Source organism: Sander vitreus, chromosome 6 (assembly GCF_031162955.1).
Source record: "Sander vitreus isolate 19-12246 chromosome 6, sanVit1, whole genome shotgun sequence".
NCBI classification, from domain to species: Eukaryota; Metazoa; Chordata; class Actinopteri; order Perciformes; family Percidae; genus Sander; species Sander vitreus.
The window spans coordinates 6,468,206-6,485,505 of record NC_135860.1 but is presented as its reverse complement, the minus strand read 5'-3'; the positions used below and the strand labels follow the sequence as shown (position 1 = coordinate 6,485,505).

Below are 17,300 nucleotides of genomic sequence, written 5' to 3'. Positions count from 1 at the left end.
TGTCTGTATATGTCAAATACACACATTTCTATTTTCACCATGGATCAGGTCAACAAAGCAAGCTGAATATATATCAGTGACAAAAAATACCCCTTTGTTTTTATTATTTTTATTCTGATTCAAGATAGCCAGCATCTTCATCTTCAAGCAAAATCAAGGAATGTATGTGGACATGTGATACAACTATAACACGTAACAAAAGAGGAGCTGGATATGTCAGAAAAGCACATTAGAAACACTCATACCAACCCAGTTAATAACACAAGCATTCATGAAACACAAAGTATTAAAGCATTCCTCACACCTGAATGTTGTCAGTGTCTGTAGTTTGTGAAGTGTGTGTATGTGTGTGTTGAATGTTACATTGTGCAATTAATCCCACACTATTCATACCTACCCTAAAATCCAGTTTTTAATACATTTTCTACCAGCCAAGCTTCACGCGCTCCCTGAGAATCCACAAACCAGCTAATGGTGATTTAAACAAAAAAAGTTCAAGTGAGTGAGGCAGCATGTTACAGCTTGTAACATTAGTTTGAGTTAAAAGAGTACCCAGCGGTTATAAAGACACTTGAACAAATGCTTTCATTTAAAGTGGTACTTTGTGGTTCTTGTATTTTTCAAAATGAACGCCATGTTTCCCATAAAGCCCTCTGCTTCCTGTCAGATTTGACCACTTGTCCTCCTTCAGCATTGTTCTGTACGCATTTGGTTTAAAGAGGAGGATCTAACAGCCCTTGATAACAGCCAATAATCATTCTGAACAAGTTAAATGAACAAGTAAAATGGTTTTTGTGCCTTAAAGTCCCCCAAATCAGCCTCTTACTGTGAGTGATGGGGTCCCACATGAAAACACTATTTTCTACCAAAGTTGGATCAGTTTTAGTTATTTAACTTGAGGGATTTCTGCTCTTCTCACTGGTTTGAAATGAGCGGGTCTAGATAGAAAAAACCCTAACCCAAAGAGCAGGCGCACTAGAGACTTCATTTGGCCGAGCCAGGGGGAAAGAAATCACATTGAGATTACAATCTCTTTTACAAGTGAGCCCTGGCTGGATTTAATCGTGCATCTCTTCTAGTATTTCTAAATGTTATCGGACAAAATGGATCAAATTCTGATAGTGAAAAGAGTCATTTGGTGTTGGTTGTGACGCAAAAAAAAAAAATGGACCCACTGATCTACAGACGTCTCTTTCACCATGGAAGTCTATTTGGGGGGTGGGGGGTCTTTTTGAGCCATCACGTGATGTTGTAATTCCATGGTTTGGCCACTCGAAATTGCTAGGGTCCTGATCATGAATGTATTATATTGAGGGTCTGATGCACATGCCCAAGTGCAGATAAGCCCATACATACTGCTCCATAACATTAATAGTGATCCATAAATCCACACGGAACCTTTTAAAAAAAAAAAATTGTGATTATCACAATCATGTAAAATTGTAGAAAAGATCCTTAATTATAAATGCATAAGTGTTTTTTGATTCGATTTCTCCTGACATAGAATATATATACTATACTGTTTGTACATTGTACCAAATAAGTGCAAACATTTCACTTAAAAACCCACATGCCGGATATTAGCCTTATCAAATGACGGCCCTTTCCGTGACCCATCGGGCTCCCGCAGGGTGTCAACACTGGATCGTTCCTCCTCCACAAGCCTCACACTCCAGCGCCGCTGTCCGGTAAGCCTTCCACACCACCGGGTTCTGCAGACACACCGTGCCACCGCCTCGCTTCTCCTCCGCCTCGTTCCTGTTTATGTCTCCCACACACACCCAGCCTCCTCCGCCCCTCGACCCGGCTGCCTTGGGGCTGACAGCCCACTTGGAGTGGTCCTGGCTGGCTTTGAAGGTGAACGTCTGCCCCGGGTTGATGATCGTGATATCCAGGACCTTCCAGCCCAGCGAGCAGTCAGAGGGGAGGATACCCGTAGAGCGAACCCAGAACTGGACCAGGAGGTCTGAGTGGAGGCTGGGGGCCACCCAGGAGTGGTACAGGTCTAATCAGGCAGAGAGGGAAGATGGATGAGCACATGCTTTCATTATTGCCTGTAAATGGTCAGCATTCTGTTAAATAACATGGTCTAGTACAGGAAGCAAATTATTATTATTACAAATGAGAACTTATCATGCTCACATTGCCCTATTTATACCTGCAAAGAAACTCAAGGTGAAGCTGAGACAACATGAACTGTAGCCAGAACAAACTTCAAACTACTTTTATTTCTCCAAAGTCGTACCATTTTTAAAAGAGGCTCCTTTGGCAAAGCTGATGAAGTCGGTGCCATCCTTTGAGGTCAGAGTCACGCTGCGATTGGATACAGTTTTGATATGTGGAAAGATGTGACCAGACAGATGTTTTTTTGCACAGACAGCAGCCAGCGCGGGCACCAGGGACGCCAAGGACTCTGGGACGTTGCAGTCGTACACATTAGGCTGATTGATCTGAAGCTGCTCTCCTGCGGTGCAAAACAAATTAGATTTAAGGCAAACGCTGAATGAAGTCTAGAATCACTTTATTCGTTAAGTACAGTAAATGAATAGCACTGTCTTGGTGACATTGGCGCAGAGGCATATCAATAACGTGCACTGCGACACTGTGCACATCAACTATAACTACACATACAGAGTAAGGACCTCACTCTTTACTGCAATGACAAAAATCCAGGTATTTATCTTTGGAGTCATTTTGTTATTTTTCTTCCTTTCTTTCAACCTTCCTTTATCTGCGTCTATATGTTTTGACACAAAGGTATTAAACAATATGCAAGTTGTTCCTTTATGGCCTATAATTGTACCAAAAATTAAACGATACATGACGTGTTGTTGTAAGTAACTACAGTATAACACTGTACACTTCATTTTCATTCTAACCTCAACCCATTATGCACTTCTGCTCTCATCTTTCCATGAGCGCCATCGGGGCTGCAACTGACAATTACTTTCATTATTGATAAACGAATCCATTATTGTATGCTTAACTGACTTATCATTTAGTCTATACGACTGTGATATGGACCTATGTGTCTAAATTGAAATTCAATTTAACATGTCAGTAAAAAGTAAAAAATGACCGTCACAATTTCCAAGTCCAAGGTGATGTCCAAAAATGATTAATTATAATAATTTATATTTATTTGAAATTGTACACAAACACTGATGGCGTATCTTAATGACTTAATGACTTCAGTGATTTTCCATCTAGGACCACCATGAGTTTGACATTTAACATTTTTACATTACTGGATGGATTGCCACAAAGTTTGGTACAGACATTCAAGTCCCCCTTAGGATTAATCGTAAAAATGTTGGTGATCCCCTAAGTTTTTTTAGTTTTTTTATTAACTTATATATATATAAATACTTGACAGATATCTGAACAAATACTGATAACATTTCCATCATCCTCAGTTGTTCTTTGTGTTAAATGTTTGTATGCTTACACGCTAAACTAAGATGGTGGACATGGTAAACATTATACCTGCTAACAATCAGCATGTTAGCATTGACACTGTGAGCATTTTAGCATGCGGACGCGCCACTGAGCCGAACTAAAGCCTCACAGAGCCGCTAGCATGGCTGTAGTGCTGCCTTCTAAATTACTTCTACTTACTTAAAACAGTGGCTTCTAGAAAACCAGAGATGCACTCACTTTTAACTGTCACACATTTCATCACCCATACACTTTCACTGTTAAATTGAATGCAGTATAGAGGTGGGTGAGTAATTTCTTTGTCATCATGTATTTTTGTTTTATTTTGTTTGTTTTGTCAATGTATATGTCACCATTATGTGTACCTTTTAATTTATAGTGAATGAGTGCTGTATGACTGCTGGCTTGTCTCTATGTTAGTCCTATGTCACCTGCCTAGAGACTGCAGATGAAAAGTAGTTATTTTTACTAATTCTGGCATATTTACATGGTGTTTTTATACAACAATGTTCATAAATATGCATGGTCCCTATCAAATAAACCAATACAATAAAAATAAAAAAATAAAACATAAACAAGCAAATACTTCAGACAACATACTATTTTTCACTTATTAGATAGGTAGTTATATATATATAACTTTAGTTATAGTGGTGTCAAATCTCAGTTCCCCCTTAAATTCATGCTGCAAGGTGCTCAAAAATGAAACGTGACACCTTTAGCCATCACCCCGGACCCTGCCACACTCTGAGCATCCCAGCTGGAGAGGCGAGAATCAAATGGAATAAATGCATGCGCAGTGTGAGGGCTGATATCTCTATGGTAACACACATCAATCTAATTGCATTACCCCGGGCACTGCTATAGCAACCGTGCCAACTTCTGAGTCTGCCAGGGAACTGCACAGGCAGAGCGCTGACATGGTGAAGACACCTGTTTACGCTGATTATCTGGAATCTGCATTTTCTTGTTGCTGTGTCAATACCTGACTGGATTATTAAGTGTGTGGGGACAAGACAATAACGACTGAGGAAATCCCTTTCAAGATGAGAAAGAAAGACAAATATTTAGGGTTTCGGAAGAATTATAATTATATAATTTATCATAATTCTTGGGAAAGCCTTAGAAAGAGCATTTACACCCTCGTGGGAAACTAATACTCCACTGAAATGTGTTTTCATTAAGCAGCTCTTTAAGGCAGAGTAACACATTATATGTTTACTGGAATATACTCACTGAAGAACTTCCATTATATTGCCAGGGATTGGCAAACCAATATAACAGCCTAATCATTATTTGTAATCTTGCAGACTTTGTTTCAAAATAACAGGATTTCAGAGGCTACACCAACTGGAATTTTTAATCTAGTGAGCAAAAAAAATGACCACTTTTACCAATATAGATACGCGTTTTAAAAGGAATTCCTTCTAAATTAAAGCATGTTTATTCATTAGTATAGCAGACAGAAAGGCAGAGAATGTGTCCTCATTAGCTCCCAGCTCTCATACTGTAATTGGGATCTAATATCATCATCCCAAAGAGTGCATGTTTATAAACAGATGTTTATAAACATGACAGGGCTCCAGTCTTACCGATGGTCTGGAAGCGGTTGAGTGGGTAGGTAACGCAGATAAAGTTTTGTCCGTTGTTCAGTCCGCTGCTGGGGTAATAATACTGTCCTTCCTGTTGTGCAGGGGGGAAGTGAGGGGTGCTGTGGACCAACCAGAAGCCCTGATTCTTATCCAGCAAGACAACACCTGAGAAACAGAGATATTAAAAACATGTCAGCAAAAAGTATGAAGGTTTTCCCTTCCAGATGGTAAGAGTTGAACACTAACTGAACTCAACTATGCTCATTTATTATTATTATTATTATCATTTAGTTATCATTTCATTTATTTTTACATATCACAGGTGGGGGGAGCTGCAGATTCAGGTGATCATTTTCTGTCGTTTCATCACTACCAGCGAGCCCTTTCACATTGTCACATTGTTTTCACATTCTCATATGATCCATTGTTATGATAAGAATATCCATTTCTTCTTGATACTTTCAGGTAGTCATTTTTTGTAACAATTTATTTGGCTTTAAACATGACTTTTCTGTAGTTTTGTTTTAGTATTTTTTCGGCAACTCTTAAAGCTTTTGAATGTGCATATTTTGAATATATGTATATTTCCCCATACTGGACGTTTGGAAAATAAGGTGTATAATTATTTATTTTTTTTACATCATTTATACACTTTACAAACTTGCCCATATTTGTTGATTTTGAGTTTAAGGTCATTGCAGCCTATCTGGGCTATGCAAGTATTGGAGCTCGACTGTTCTGGTGTTTACCTTTTGTGTGACCCCCACTTCCCCCACTGTTGTCAACCCATCTGTCACCAAAGTCCTCAGGTGGCTGGTCATTGTAAAGGATGTACGCTACTTCTGTGTTCTGTGAAGAAGAAAGAGTCACACTCACACCAGACACAGATACACTTCGACTGAAAAACAAAATAACACAGCACAACATTGGTTAAAGTGCTCATATTATGCTCATCTTCAGGTTCATAATTGTATTTAGAGGTTGTACCAGAATAGGTTTACGTGGTTTAATTTTCAAAAAACACCATATATTTGTTGTACTGCACATTGCTGCAGCTCCTCTTTTCACCCTGTGTGTTGAGCTCTCTGTTTTAGCTACAGAGTGAGGCATCTCACTTCTGTACCATCTTTGTTGGGAGTCGCACATGCGCAGTAGCTAGGTCAGGACTACCAGCCAGTCAGAAGCAGAGGATGAGGGCGTGCCACGCTAGCAGCTAGGCGAGCATTATAACGTGTGGTACAAGGTGACAAGCGTTTGTCACGGAAGTACAGGCTGGACTACAACAGAGCTGTTTGGAGCGGTTGGTGAACAGTGTTTTCTGTTAGAGATGGTAAGTCCCTTTGGGGTGGACTTTGAGCTTTTTCACTTTGTAAACCTATAACATGCACAAAAAAGATATATATAACACAATAAAGGAAAGGGAAAAAGCCAAAAAGCATAATAGGAGCACTTTAAGTTGAGGTATACAATCATATGTTTTGTATGGGCATGCTGTTGAAACTGCTATATTATCTTTCCCACAGCTGTGCGGAAACACTGACCAGCTGCATATAAATGAGCAAGTAACTTTCAGTTCTCACTCTCAGTTTCTTAATCTGATCTAATCATGTCAAGTGGTTGTAGCAGACACTTCTTAAAAAAAAAAAAAAAAGTCTTTCTATAAAATGAGAAGTCTTGGGACTGCAATGAAAAAGCAGAAGCAGCCAAAAACTAAATTACATCTGCTGATGTCTGGAAGAAAGTATTTGTTACTGATATTGCGTGGGCTAAATATAGTTGTGTTATATTGTGGAAATTAGAGATAAGTGTAGTCAAAGAAATCTAATATTAATAACCCAGGAAGATTTACAAACTACTATGGCAAAAGTTAATGAGGATTCAGATAAACAAATATTAATACTCCAGTGGGTTCAAAGAAATGTAATATTAATACCAAAAGTCTTATCCTTGTGGACGTTGTCCCATACAAAGGATACTGTCAATTTAAGAATAAATGAATTCACTTTAGAGGCAGATGAGAGTCTTTGGTTTCAAACATACAATCAGTCTTTTTTTTTTTTAATTATCATTTGTATTTTAGAGAGCTGTCCAATAAAAAGTGAAGTCCTGTCCGTCATAAAAAAATGTAGACTTTGGCATGGCCATTTCACATTAATCATGCATGCATTTAATACATGAATAGAAAGGAATTGAACACAACTGTGTAATAACTCTGCAGTCACCTGTTTCATTTCACAGACAATAACCTCCAACTCTCAGTAAAGCAAAACTGAGTTTGCTATGTTTAGACTGAGTATTTATTCCCTTATTTTTTACAGACAAAAAGACACCGTGTCGAAGCAGACCTTTTCTTGTGAGTACAGTTGTCCGACTGTACTGCCCAGAGCTCCCGTGGTGTCGTTCACTGTCCCCTTCCCATTAGTCCATCCTTCACTCCCTTTGTCTAGCAGTATATACAGCTCACCCTGATGGGGAGATTTCTCGCCATGCTCTTTAGGCAGCTTGTACACATAGAACCTAACATAGAAAATGAGACAGTGACTCAGTACTAGACATGTGTAAAGGTGTAAATGAAACAGCTTGATACTGAACCGATTTGCAAATTATTGTTTCAACTTTCTTGTAAGCTTTCTTAAGATACATAACAGGGTTATAACAAACCATAAAGTCTACTTTTTAAAATCATTTTTTTATCAATGAATTACCAATCAACTGCATCTCCTTGGTCGTTGTAGCAGGTGATTGGTGAGGTGTTTCCTCCTAGTGGCACACAGCAGAACAGCAGGGAAAGGAACAGAAGCATCTAAGAAAAAGAGACAGACCTAGATTAATCATAACAAGTAAATATATATGTTCTACAGTTAGGGAACGGTGTATCTACCCTTAACTGTAACAAATGGTACTTGGAAGTACACCTGTAACTAGTCAAACTACTTAATGTAGTAAAGGAATTTTCGAAATAGAGATAAGCATATCGAAATATTGAGTTAAGCCATTTAACTCTACAAAAGGTAGAAGAAGTACTCAGATATTGTACTTGAAAGTAATAATACAAATTTAACAGTGCACAAATACTATGTTCCAAGTAAACGGCCTGCATTAAAAATGTACTTAAATTACCAAAAGTAAAAGTACTCATCATACAGAATGACTCATTTCAGAATACTACAGCTACTATATAACTGAATTATAAGTATTGATGCATTAATGTGCAACTATCACTTTAATGTTGCAGCTGGTAAAGATGGAGCTAACTATTTTATATATTATTGGGAAGCGTAATCTCTGTCTGTAGGCTACATCCGCATTTATTTTTGGACTGTATTTTCAGATATTCACATATCAAATAAATGTAGTGGAATATTTCTCTCTGAAAGATAGTGAAGAAAATTATAAACTAACGTTAGCATAAAATGGGTGCTCAAGTAACGTTAAATGTACAAGTACCTCATAATTGAGTAAATACTTTAAGTTAAATTCCACCACTAGTCCAGTCTCAACGGTGTACAAACATAACAGTTAGCTAGCTAGGTCCACAAAATAATCAAAACGACAGTACCGTTACAGAAATGTTATTAGAGGAATCCCGGTGAACGTATAAATCACAGTTACGCTAGCTAGACCTTACTGCAAGTCGCAACCGTTGAGCTTGTTGCCACTACGTTAATAATTATAATTTAACCACGAAGGCAAAATAGAGGCAACCAGTTGTACCCACCTCTGGCTGAGCGTGTTTCTCCTCGTTCATTATGTCCTCAATAGATTCTTAACTTGTTCTCAGCATGAAGATGTAACTACTGTAGTTCCCAATCCTGATCCTGAGCAAGTTTCATCTTCATCTACATCCTTGTTTATATCTAGGACTATAACAGCAGGATGAGAAAGCGACGTCATGCAACCGTTGAAAGAAAGCTATAAACACCGACATGCTTCTACAACAACACATGTAAAAAATAACAACAGATACAAGCTCATTAGATTTTACTATTATATATATTATAAGAGTATAAAATGTACGAAACAACGACAAAAAAAATATGGTTAAACTCAGTTTTAAATGCTCCGTAACTTCCTTGTTCCTGACTTATCCTTCTCTAAAAGTCCTAGGTTTCAGTCAAGTGCTCGGAGACGGCATCGGATGGGCGGGGCTGCACAGAAAAAGAGTTAAATAAAAATAGCAGGTGAATGGTGTGTCAAAACAATGGAAGTGCAAAACGTCTGACAAAAACGCACATCTCCCCTTTATCATTGTATTAATGTAAGATGCCCAAAAAAGTTTTGGGGAACAGAACGAAAATATGAGGACACTGATAACACAGGCGCGCAAGAACCATAGACTGTAGGCTATATAAAGGCAAGAACCCACAAAAAAAAAAAAACCTGTCTGCTGGAAATACGAGCCCATCATGTTTTGTTGTTTTGTTATTTTTAATGTGGCCACTCCTCGCGTGGATTCGAACTCGTGTCTACCACGTCACGATGCAGAGGGAAATAAACTGCATTACCATTTTCGGCCATAGCAAGGGGTCAATAGGCGGTTGGCGCTCATTCAACATTTAGACTGCTGCCGAGGGAGACAGTAAAGCCCGGTAAAGAAGTGTGAATTCAACCACTTTTTTTTAATCTCCTGGAAAGTAATAATTTATTTATTTTTTATAATTTATTAGGCTACCCTCATTTTAAACTGTTTAGACATGAAGTGAGGAGTCGGGTCCTATAGAGACAAAGTCAGACAACTGTAAGTCTTCAAACAGACAACAGCAATGACAACATTACATCTGTCGTTAAAATAGTTTGATGTCAAAGGTTGGTAGCAAGCTGACTTTAAGTCTCGTTGCTGACAGACATGCACAGCAACGGCGGCTTCGAGATTGGGAGATAGAGAGAGGTAGTATCAAATTCTACAGCTCTTTATCAGTGCCATCTCGATACATATTTACGTCCTTTCGCTCCGAGTCTCACAGCTGCACCACAACCTACAGAGATATATAAAATCTGAAAACAGTGTCTGCAGTGACTATGAGATGAAGTATGCACCCTCAGTGAAAGAAGTCAACATTGGAGGCCTTTAAATACAGCTCGAGTCCTCTAGTTGTATTTAAAGGCCTCCAATGTTGACTTCTTTCACTGAGGGTGCATACTTCATCTCATAATCACTGCAGACACTGTTTTCAGATTTTAAATTGCTTTAGTTTTCAAATTATTGGCTTTGATTTGGCTGAGGATGCCCATTGGAATTGTGGGTAACGCTTGATACATTCCATGTAAAATTAATGTATTATACGAATTCTCATGACTCATCCATAACATAGGAACTTTAATCAGGTATATGGTCATGGTGAGTTGGGCTCTAAGCTAAATCACATTTCCTCTAGCCACGGTTGCCACTGTAGTACTTTTTCAGTTATTTTGTCTGCTGAAAATACGAGCCCATTAGATTGTGTTGTCGTTTTGTTATTTTTGAATGTGGCCTCCACTCGCTTAGAATCGAACCCTCATCTAAAGCGCCATGAGGCAGGGAGAAATAGGCTGCATTACCATGTTCGGCCACAGCGAGGTGTCAATGGGCAGCTCTTTCACAATGACTCACAGATCTGCTTACACACGTTATCAAAACTATCTCTCCGTTTTTCAAAACTTTATTGTTATTGAGTAGCATATAAGATGGTATTTATTTATTTAATTCTTTATTTAAAACGGGTAGTCTCATTAAGATCAGAGATATCTTTTTCAAGAGCGACCTGTTCATAAATAAACATAGCCTACACTTTAAGCATAGAGAGACGCACAGATAATTCACAGAAACACAATCATACATTTTTATTTTTAAGTGTAATTGCAAATGTAGTACTGTACAACCTTTTGAAATGTTCAAGTGAAATAAGATAATGCAACTTCATGTTTTTTGGAGCTCATTCCATTTGTGTGCAGCATAGTATTGAACCCACTTTTCCAAATTCAGTGTGAACAAAAGGTACACCTAACGTTAAATGTTATGATTTGATACATAGTGGCTTGATAGCTAGGCCTAATATTGTAACAATATCTAATATATAAAACGTGTTTGATAAATTTGACCATATACTGTTCATCCCCCCTTAAATGAGACATTTGTTTAGGGTCACCTCTGAAACTCCATACAGGATGGAAAGACAGTGAACCTTCACAGTAAAGTTAGAGTGCAGGTTTAACTGAAGGTTTTACAGACTTTTAACACTCCCAGTTCTGCTTAAGTAAAATACCCCAACGCCACACTAGAAGGAACTCACAATCAGCCACCTAAAATAAAAAATAATAATGACAAACACATGTTGACCTGGTTAATATCTGGTCTTTGAAATAAGTTCTAGGCCATACCAGAACAAAATGATACATGGTATAGATATTGCACATTTGCATCTTAAAAGTGGAACTTGAGTTTAATGAGTTCTTTCTTCCTATTTGACTCGTTTGCAACTTTTGTGTGGTTACTTTTTGCGACATGCTTTTCTTCTTCTCCTCCTTTCTTCCTCTTATTTGTTTGAGCTGTTTATCTGTCTTTATAGCACTTGATGATTTGGAGCAGAGGCCGAGAAAAGCAGGTTGCGAGACAGAATAATGACGGAGTCATCAAGAATGGGAGATATCTTATGACCTTTGACCTGAAATTGAAACGTTTTGATGAGTTAATTGATCTCCCTACATTTTTATTTATAATTCAACAAAAATACATTACTTTTTAGGAGCAATATTTTTATTCTTCTAATTGACTTACATATGTTTTCTTCTTTTAATGTAGATCTCAACGAGCAGTGTTGATCTAAGCGTTGCTATCACATATCACATAACTGTGCATTGTTTGAGGAAGTGACACAGTGTCCTCTCGTCACCTCTTGTGCAGACGGGCCAGGACTTCCTCAGAAAACTTTCCTCTGCGCTGAGTGGGCTAAACACACGTCAGAGGTGGTCACAGGTTTCCAGGGGGGCCCTTCTGGTTGGTGACACACTGTGGCCCTGGATTATTCCGTTATTTAAGTATATCAGGCCTTTAAAAACAAGTTGGCTCATAAGTTTTAATGAGTTACAACCCTGTTCTAATAGCAGCGAATACTGTAAAGCAGCGTTATTGACGATTAACTTCCCAGTTAACACTATATTTATGTCAAACTTTGTTTGATTGAGTCCTCAAATAAATATTAATATTCATAAAAATACACCATTACATGTGTAAATCTCCTATTTGTCTTTTGGGGTGATGTGACTTTCAATAAAAATGACAAAAGTCAGGAACTTTGAGATAACATCTGTTTTCACTCCCTTCAGCTTGTGAAATAACAATACCTTTATCTTTGCCTCATTTGTTCCATAAATGGGACATCACTACCTGTCTTTCTATGTGAATGTTATGATTTATGTGCAACAGGATGCTTTAAAAAATATTTAACACTATCACAGGTTTGTGGGAATGTGACCTAGCAAGGGAATGATGATTTATGGTGACAAAATAAAAGAACAGGTTTTACACATCATTGTTAGTGTCACTGCTAGAATGCTTGCAATTAAAGGCTTACAGGCCATTACTGTGTTTGATATTTAAAAATAATCATAATGACGATGTCACTAGAGCTTATTAAATGTCTCTTTCTCCTAACAACATTTTAGACAAATTAAATAAATGGATAAATGCAAATGACTCTGAAATGACATTTTGTTTATTTTCTGGAGGAGAATCATCCATATACAGTCAAGCACCGTTTGGCCTGGAAGCAACCATCCCTGGTGTGTCTAATGTCTACTGTACAAATAAGGAGAAACAAAAGAGATCAGTAGACTGCCTCCTCCACATGAGGAATGGGAACACACTCAACTCAAATCATTCAACCACTCATCACAGACATTCGATAAAATAGAAACTTTGGCGAGATGAGAAAGCATATCTACTGATCATTTTTTACTAGGAAAGAATATATAAGCTAACTAGCAGTTAAGTTAACAATCTCATCAGGAACATTCCTCAAGTAGCGTTAAAAGCGCTGTTGCTCAAACATTAGCGTTCTTTGCCACAGTCTCAACAGCATTAACACTGACCAACACTATCAAGAGGGATAACAATTCCCGAAAACAAAGCATCATCAGGATCAACAAAAATAAACCCTGGTTTAACAGAAATCAGACTAAAAAGGCTACAATACTGGACGGCTCTCACTGCAGCCCAACAGTTTGTTGTTGTCCATCTCAGGTTTGCAGCATGCATGGTAATTCAGTCCTCTGCTCGTCCATGCGTCCGCCCTGGACCCTCAGGAGCAGGGAGAAGAAGTCCTCATCGTCCATGGGACCAGGAGCCCTGCTGCGCTGATCCTCCAGCCTGCCCTGGGCCTGTAGGTGGAAGGAAAGTGTGAAAATGAATGCCTGGTGTTATGTATAAACTCAAATATTTCCCCACTGAAGTTGGCATGACAAGTTGGCATTTTGCAAGAATCTGACATTTTTCCAAGAAACAAAGCTGACAACAGCTTTTGTTATGGTAAAAGCATTTAAGCAAACTAGCTCAGATTGCTTACCTGCGTTGTGAGAATCATATTATACAGGTCCTCTTTGGGCACAGGCACAGGAACTGGCGCAGGCGCAGGCTTTTTCACAAAAGAGAGTTGCTTTATGCTGCCCCTGAAACTTCTTGCTTTTGTTTTTGGTGGTTGAGACTTTTCGAGCTGCGCCCTCTGGTCATCCAGTCGGCGAGCTTGAGCAGTGGCCACAAACTCAAAAAACTCCTCTTTCTGCAGTGAAGTCATGGAGGAAAAGACGACTGTGGAGAAATGAGAGAAAAGAGCTTTGATGGTCAGATGGCAGGAGACTTTGAGTGATCAGTGGTCAAGGAAAGATGTGAAAACATGCTGGTTGCATAAGTTTCAAGACATTCTTGAGTCACGGAGAACGGGTAGTTTCATGTTTAACTTGAGTCCGTATCATTACATGGAAACAAATCAGAATCAGAAAAGGATTTATTGCCAAGTAAGTAGCACTTACGAGGAATTTGCCTTGATTGTTGGTGATTACATAAACAGATTTAACATGAATGTGAAATAAACAAAAAAATAAATACAAAAACCAATAACACATACATATAAGTTTTTAACATTAAAGCTATAGTGCATAGTTTCTGTCGCCCCCATGAGGAATTCTAAGTAATGACAACAACACTGTCTGCGCATCCACATGATACAAGCCTTCTGTGATTGCGCTTCACCCCAACCCCTCCTCTACGCATTTGCAACGTAGCCAAGGGGGACACGGAGGATAACATGATGAACTCCTCAGAAGAGGTAATTATTTACAATTTACTATTTACTCGAGTTTCTGCGTGCGAAAGTCACCGGGCGACACCATTTTCTGAACATAGCCATACTGAGAAATACAGAGAGAGTTGTGTGGAGCTGGTAGTCTTAATTACTGTAATTAAAGGACCCATGGCATGAAAATTTCACTTTATGAGGTTTTTTTAACATTAATGTGAGTTCCTCTAGCCTGTCTATATGGTCCCCCATTGGCTAGAAATGGTGATAGATAGATAGATAGATAGATAGATAGATAGATAGATAGATAGATAGATACAGTATTAGGGGACCACTAAGGCCTATATAAAAGCACCCAAAAAGCAGCATGTCATAGGACCTTTAATGGGGCAGTGGTGGTCTAAAGGTTAGAGACGCGAGCATGTGACCGGGAGGTCGTCGGTTCAATCGCCAGACCGACAGGATAAAATCTGGGTGGGGAAAGTGAGAGAGCAGCGCTTGTCCCTCCCTCATTACCACTACTGAGGTGCCCTTAAGCAAGGCCCTTAACCTTCAACCGCTCAAGTGGAGCTGCTCAGTGGCCAGCAGATCAGACTGTGGTTGTACTGGGCAGCTTCCAGGTATGGATGTGTGCAACTGTGTGAATGTGATCAGGGCATTGCTGCAAAAGAGAGGCTTCCTCTCAGTGAACCTTCCCTGAATAAATAAAGGTTAAAAAAAGGAACTGATTTGGCAATGGCTTGAATGTAACGGACGTTCATTATTATAAAAAAAGTTATTGCAAAAATGTTGAGGGATGTATAAAAGTTCAGGATATATAGAATGTGCAGAGAACAGGTACTGTATATGGTCCAGGATTAAGGGCAAGATTGCAACAGCTGCACCAGTTTCGTCACATAAACACTGTAAAACAGAGAAGAGCTTTTCAAAGCGCTCCCACCTCTGTTGGCCGGCTTAGTGGTGTTGGGCTCAGAGTGGCACCTCCTTCTCCTCATCCCACTCTCTAGCCTGAAGGAGCAGCGCTGGTCATTGAGCCGTCTCCCCTCCTGAAGGGTGCAGAGAAGCTCATACAGTGTGTCTGGGAAGTCATGGGTTAACCGGTGTGCCTGAGAAAACGAGGGTAGGTGGCAGAAAAAGAATAAAGGAGGGAAAAAAGATTGCTCAGTGAGTGGCACAGACTGTTTGTTGGTACAGCAAAATAATTCTATTGACTCCTACGTACTCCCACATGCTCTGTAACAAAATGATGCCTGCTGTTTTTCCACCACGACATTGTTTTTCTTGTAGAGTACATGGTAGCTGGTTGGTAAAGTCAAGAACATTACAAACACCTACTTACAGATATGATAATCTAAAAGTAATCCATATGATAAAGCCAAAGCAAAATAACAACAGTCCACAAACCTTTTTTGAATCCTCTTCTTGGCTTTGTGTCCCTTCAGGTTGTTGCTCAGATAAATTGAACCTCTTAATGTCCACTACAGGGTCACTTTCTGTCACCTTTTCATCCTCTGTGTCACTGGATTTCTCAGGTTTTTCATTAATCCTCATTATCTCATGTGGCTGACCTTCACACTCACTGTCCTCTCTGTTCAGTCCATCATTCAGGTTCTCAGTTTTCTCTGGTTTGTCCTCATTCACAACAACCTCCCCTGTCTGGTCGTCCTCTGCGTTGGTTTGTTGTTTTTCTGGGCTGGGCTCTTTCAAATACACTTTACTTGCTATACGTTCTTCATGCTTGTTCTCTCCTTTATGTCCCTCTTCCTTTTTCAGAGCCATCTCTCCGCTGCAGCTCTGTATGATGACAAGTGAACTGCTCGTTGCCTCAGTCATGTCCCCCTCTTCTGTGATGACGAGACGTTCCAGCAGCCCCTCTTCAGCCATTTCAACTTTAATCTCTGTGTAGTCCATTATCTCAATGTCAACCCCTGACAAGAAGATACACAGAAACAGGGGTTAGGTCAAAGATCATAGGACAAAGGCTTTAATTGGTATACTTCAAACATTACATTTATCAACCCTGAAGTAACTTGGATTAGACATGAGAACTGCTCGAGAGCAGCTGTGCTCTTTCTCTTGCAAAGAAATGTATGAGAAACCAGTTTGGCAGGTTCTAGCCTGTTGACTATTTGTTGAGAAGTTGACAAAACCAACAGTAGATCATATACTCTTGTATAACTTACTGTTTGACAACATGATCATAACAACTTCCTGTTGCTGATTAATTTCTGTTGTATGTTTTTGCCAAAGGTTGCTGTGTTTACCATACAGTACATGTAAATTCAGTGCTTTCATTCTTACCTTTTTAAAAACTTTGTCTCTTCAAAGCATCATCTCTTGAAGTCACCACAGACGGAGCACAGCATGTTTGGCTTGTCACTTGTCTTGTCAATATCTTTTTGAAGAAAAAAACCCAGCAATAAAGAGTTTCACATGCCGATGTAACACGCTCTCGCCTTTCTGTCTGCCTTGCTACCTTCTGTTTCGTCTCCTCTCTTCCTGTTCCTCTTACCACAGCCCACCCTTATTTATTTAGCCTGCATTTGACAAGCTATGCTATTGTGAAATATCACAGTCAAAAGCAGAAGGAGTCCTGGTCATACATTTGGTTATGTCTAGGTATGGTCCAAAGAAAATGTTCTCATCATTTGAGATAAAAGTTAAAGTTGTCAAAGCAGCTGTAAGCAGCTGCTGCTTTAACTGCTGCTTATTTGATTGTGGCATACCCAACTGCAACATGTTGAAACAGGCGCACAGTTCTTCTGACATTGATGTGGTTTTGGCGCACATCCTGTTGACTTGCAGCTAAAATGAGAAGTAGAGTAAGACAAGTGAGAGAAGCTGCCTCAGCTGCCTAAGTGAGATCGTGACGTTAAACCAGAGAAATTAAAAAGCAGCTTCTTTAATCTGAATGTGTCTCTGCTGTTGCTTGAAACTAACTAGGATGAAAATAAAGCACATCATCTCCGTTTTATTTTGTTAGATCTCATTTATTAGTTAC

At 39.1% G+C, this 17,300-nt stretch overlaps 2 protein-coding genes across 2 annotated transcripts; both read right to left on the bottom strand.

Moving 5' to 3' along the window:
* Positions 1-73: 73 nt before the first annotated feature.
* On the bottom strand, positions 74-9,114 carry dnase2 (deoxyribonuclease II, lysosomal). The gene is made up of 7 exons (XM_078252235.1): positions 8,749-9,114; positions 7,736-7,833; positions 7,376-7,547; positions 5,780-5,879; positions 5,031-5,195; positions 2,246-2,464; positions 74-2,005 (listed from the first exon to the last, which is right to left on the bottom strand). Exons 1-7 carry the CDS (start codon positions 8,776-8,778, stop codon positions 1,635-1,637), a joined length of 1,155 nt encoding a protein of 384 aa, XP_078108361.1. The 5' UTR covers positions 8,779-9,114; the 3' UTR covers positions 74-1,634.
* A 3,589-nt stretch (positions 9,115-12,703) lies between these two features.
* On the bottom strand, positions 12,704-17,009 carry gpsm3 (G protein signaling modulator 3). The gene is made up of 5 exons (XM_078252229.1): positions 16,601-17,009; positions 15,704-16,227; positions 15,240-15,405; positions 13,571-13,812; positions 12,704-13,385 (listed from the first exon to the last, which is right to left on the bottom strand). The coding sequence occupies exons 2-5, from the start codon at positions 16,208-16,210 to the stop codon at positions 13,245-13,247; spliced, it is 1,056 nt and encodes a 351-aa protein (XP_078108355.1). The 5' UTR covers positions 16,211-16,227; positions 16,601-17,009; the 3' UTR covers positions 12,704-13,244.
* Between the last annotated feature and the right edge of the window lie 291 nt (positions 17,010-17,300).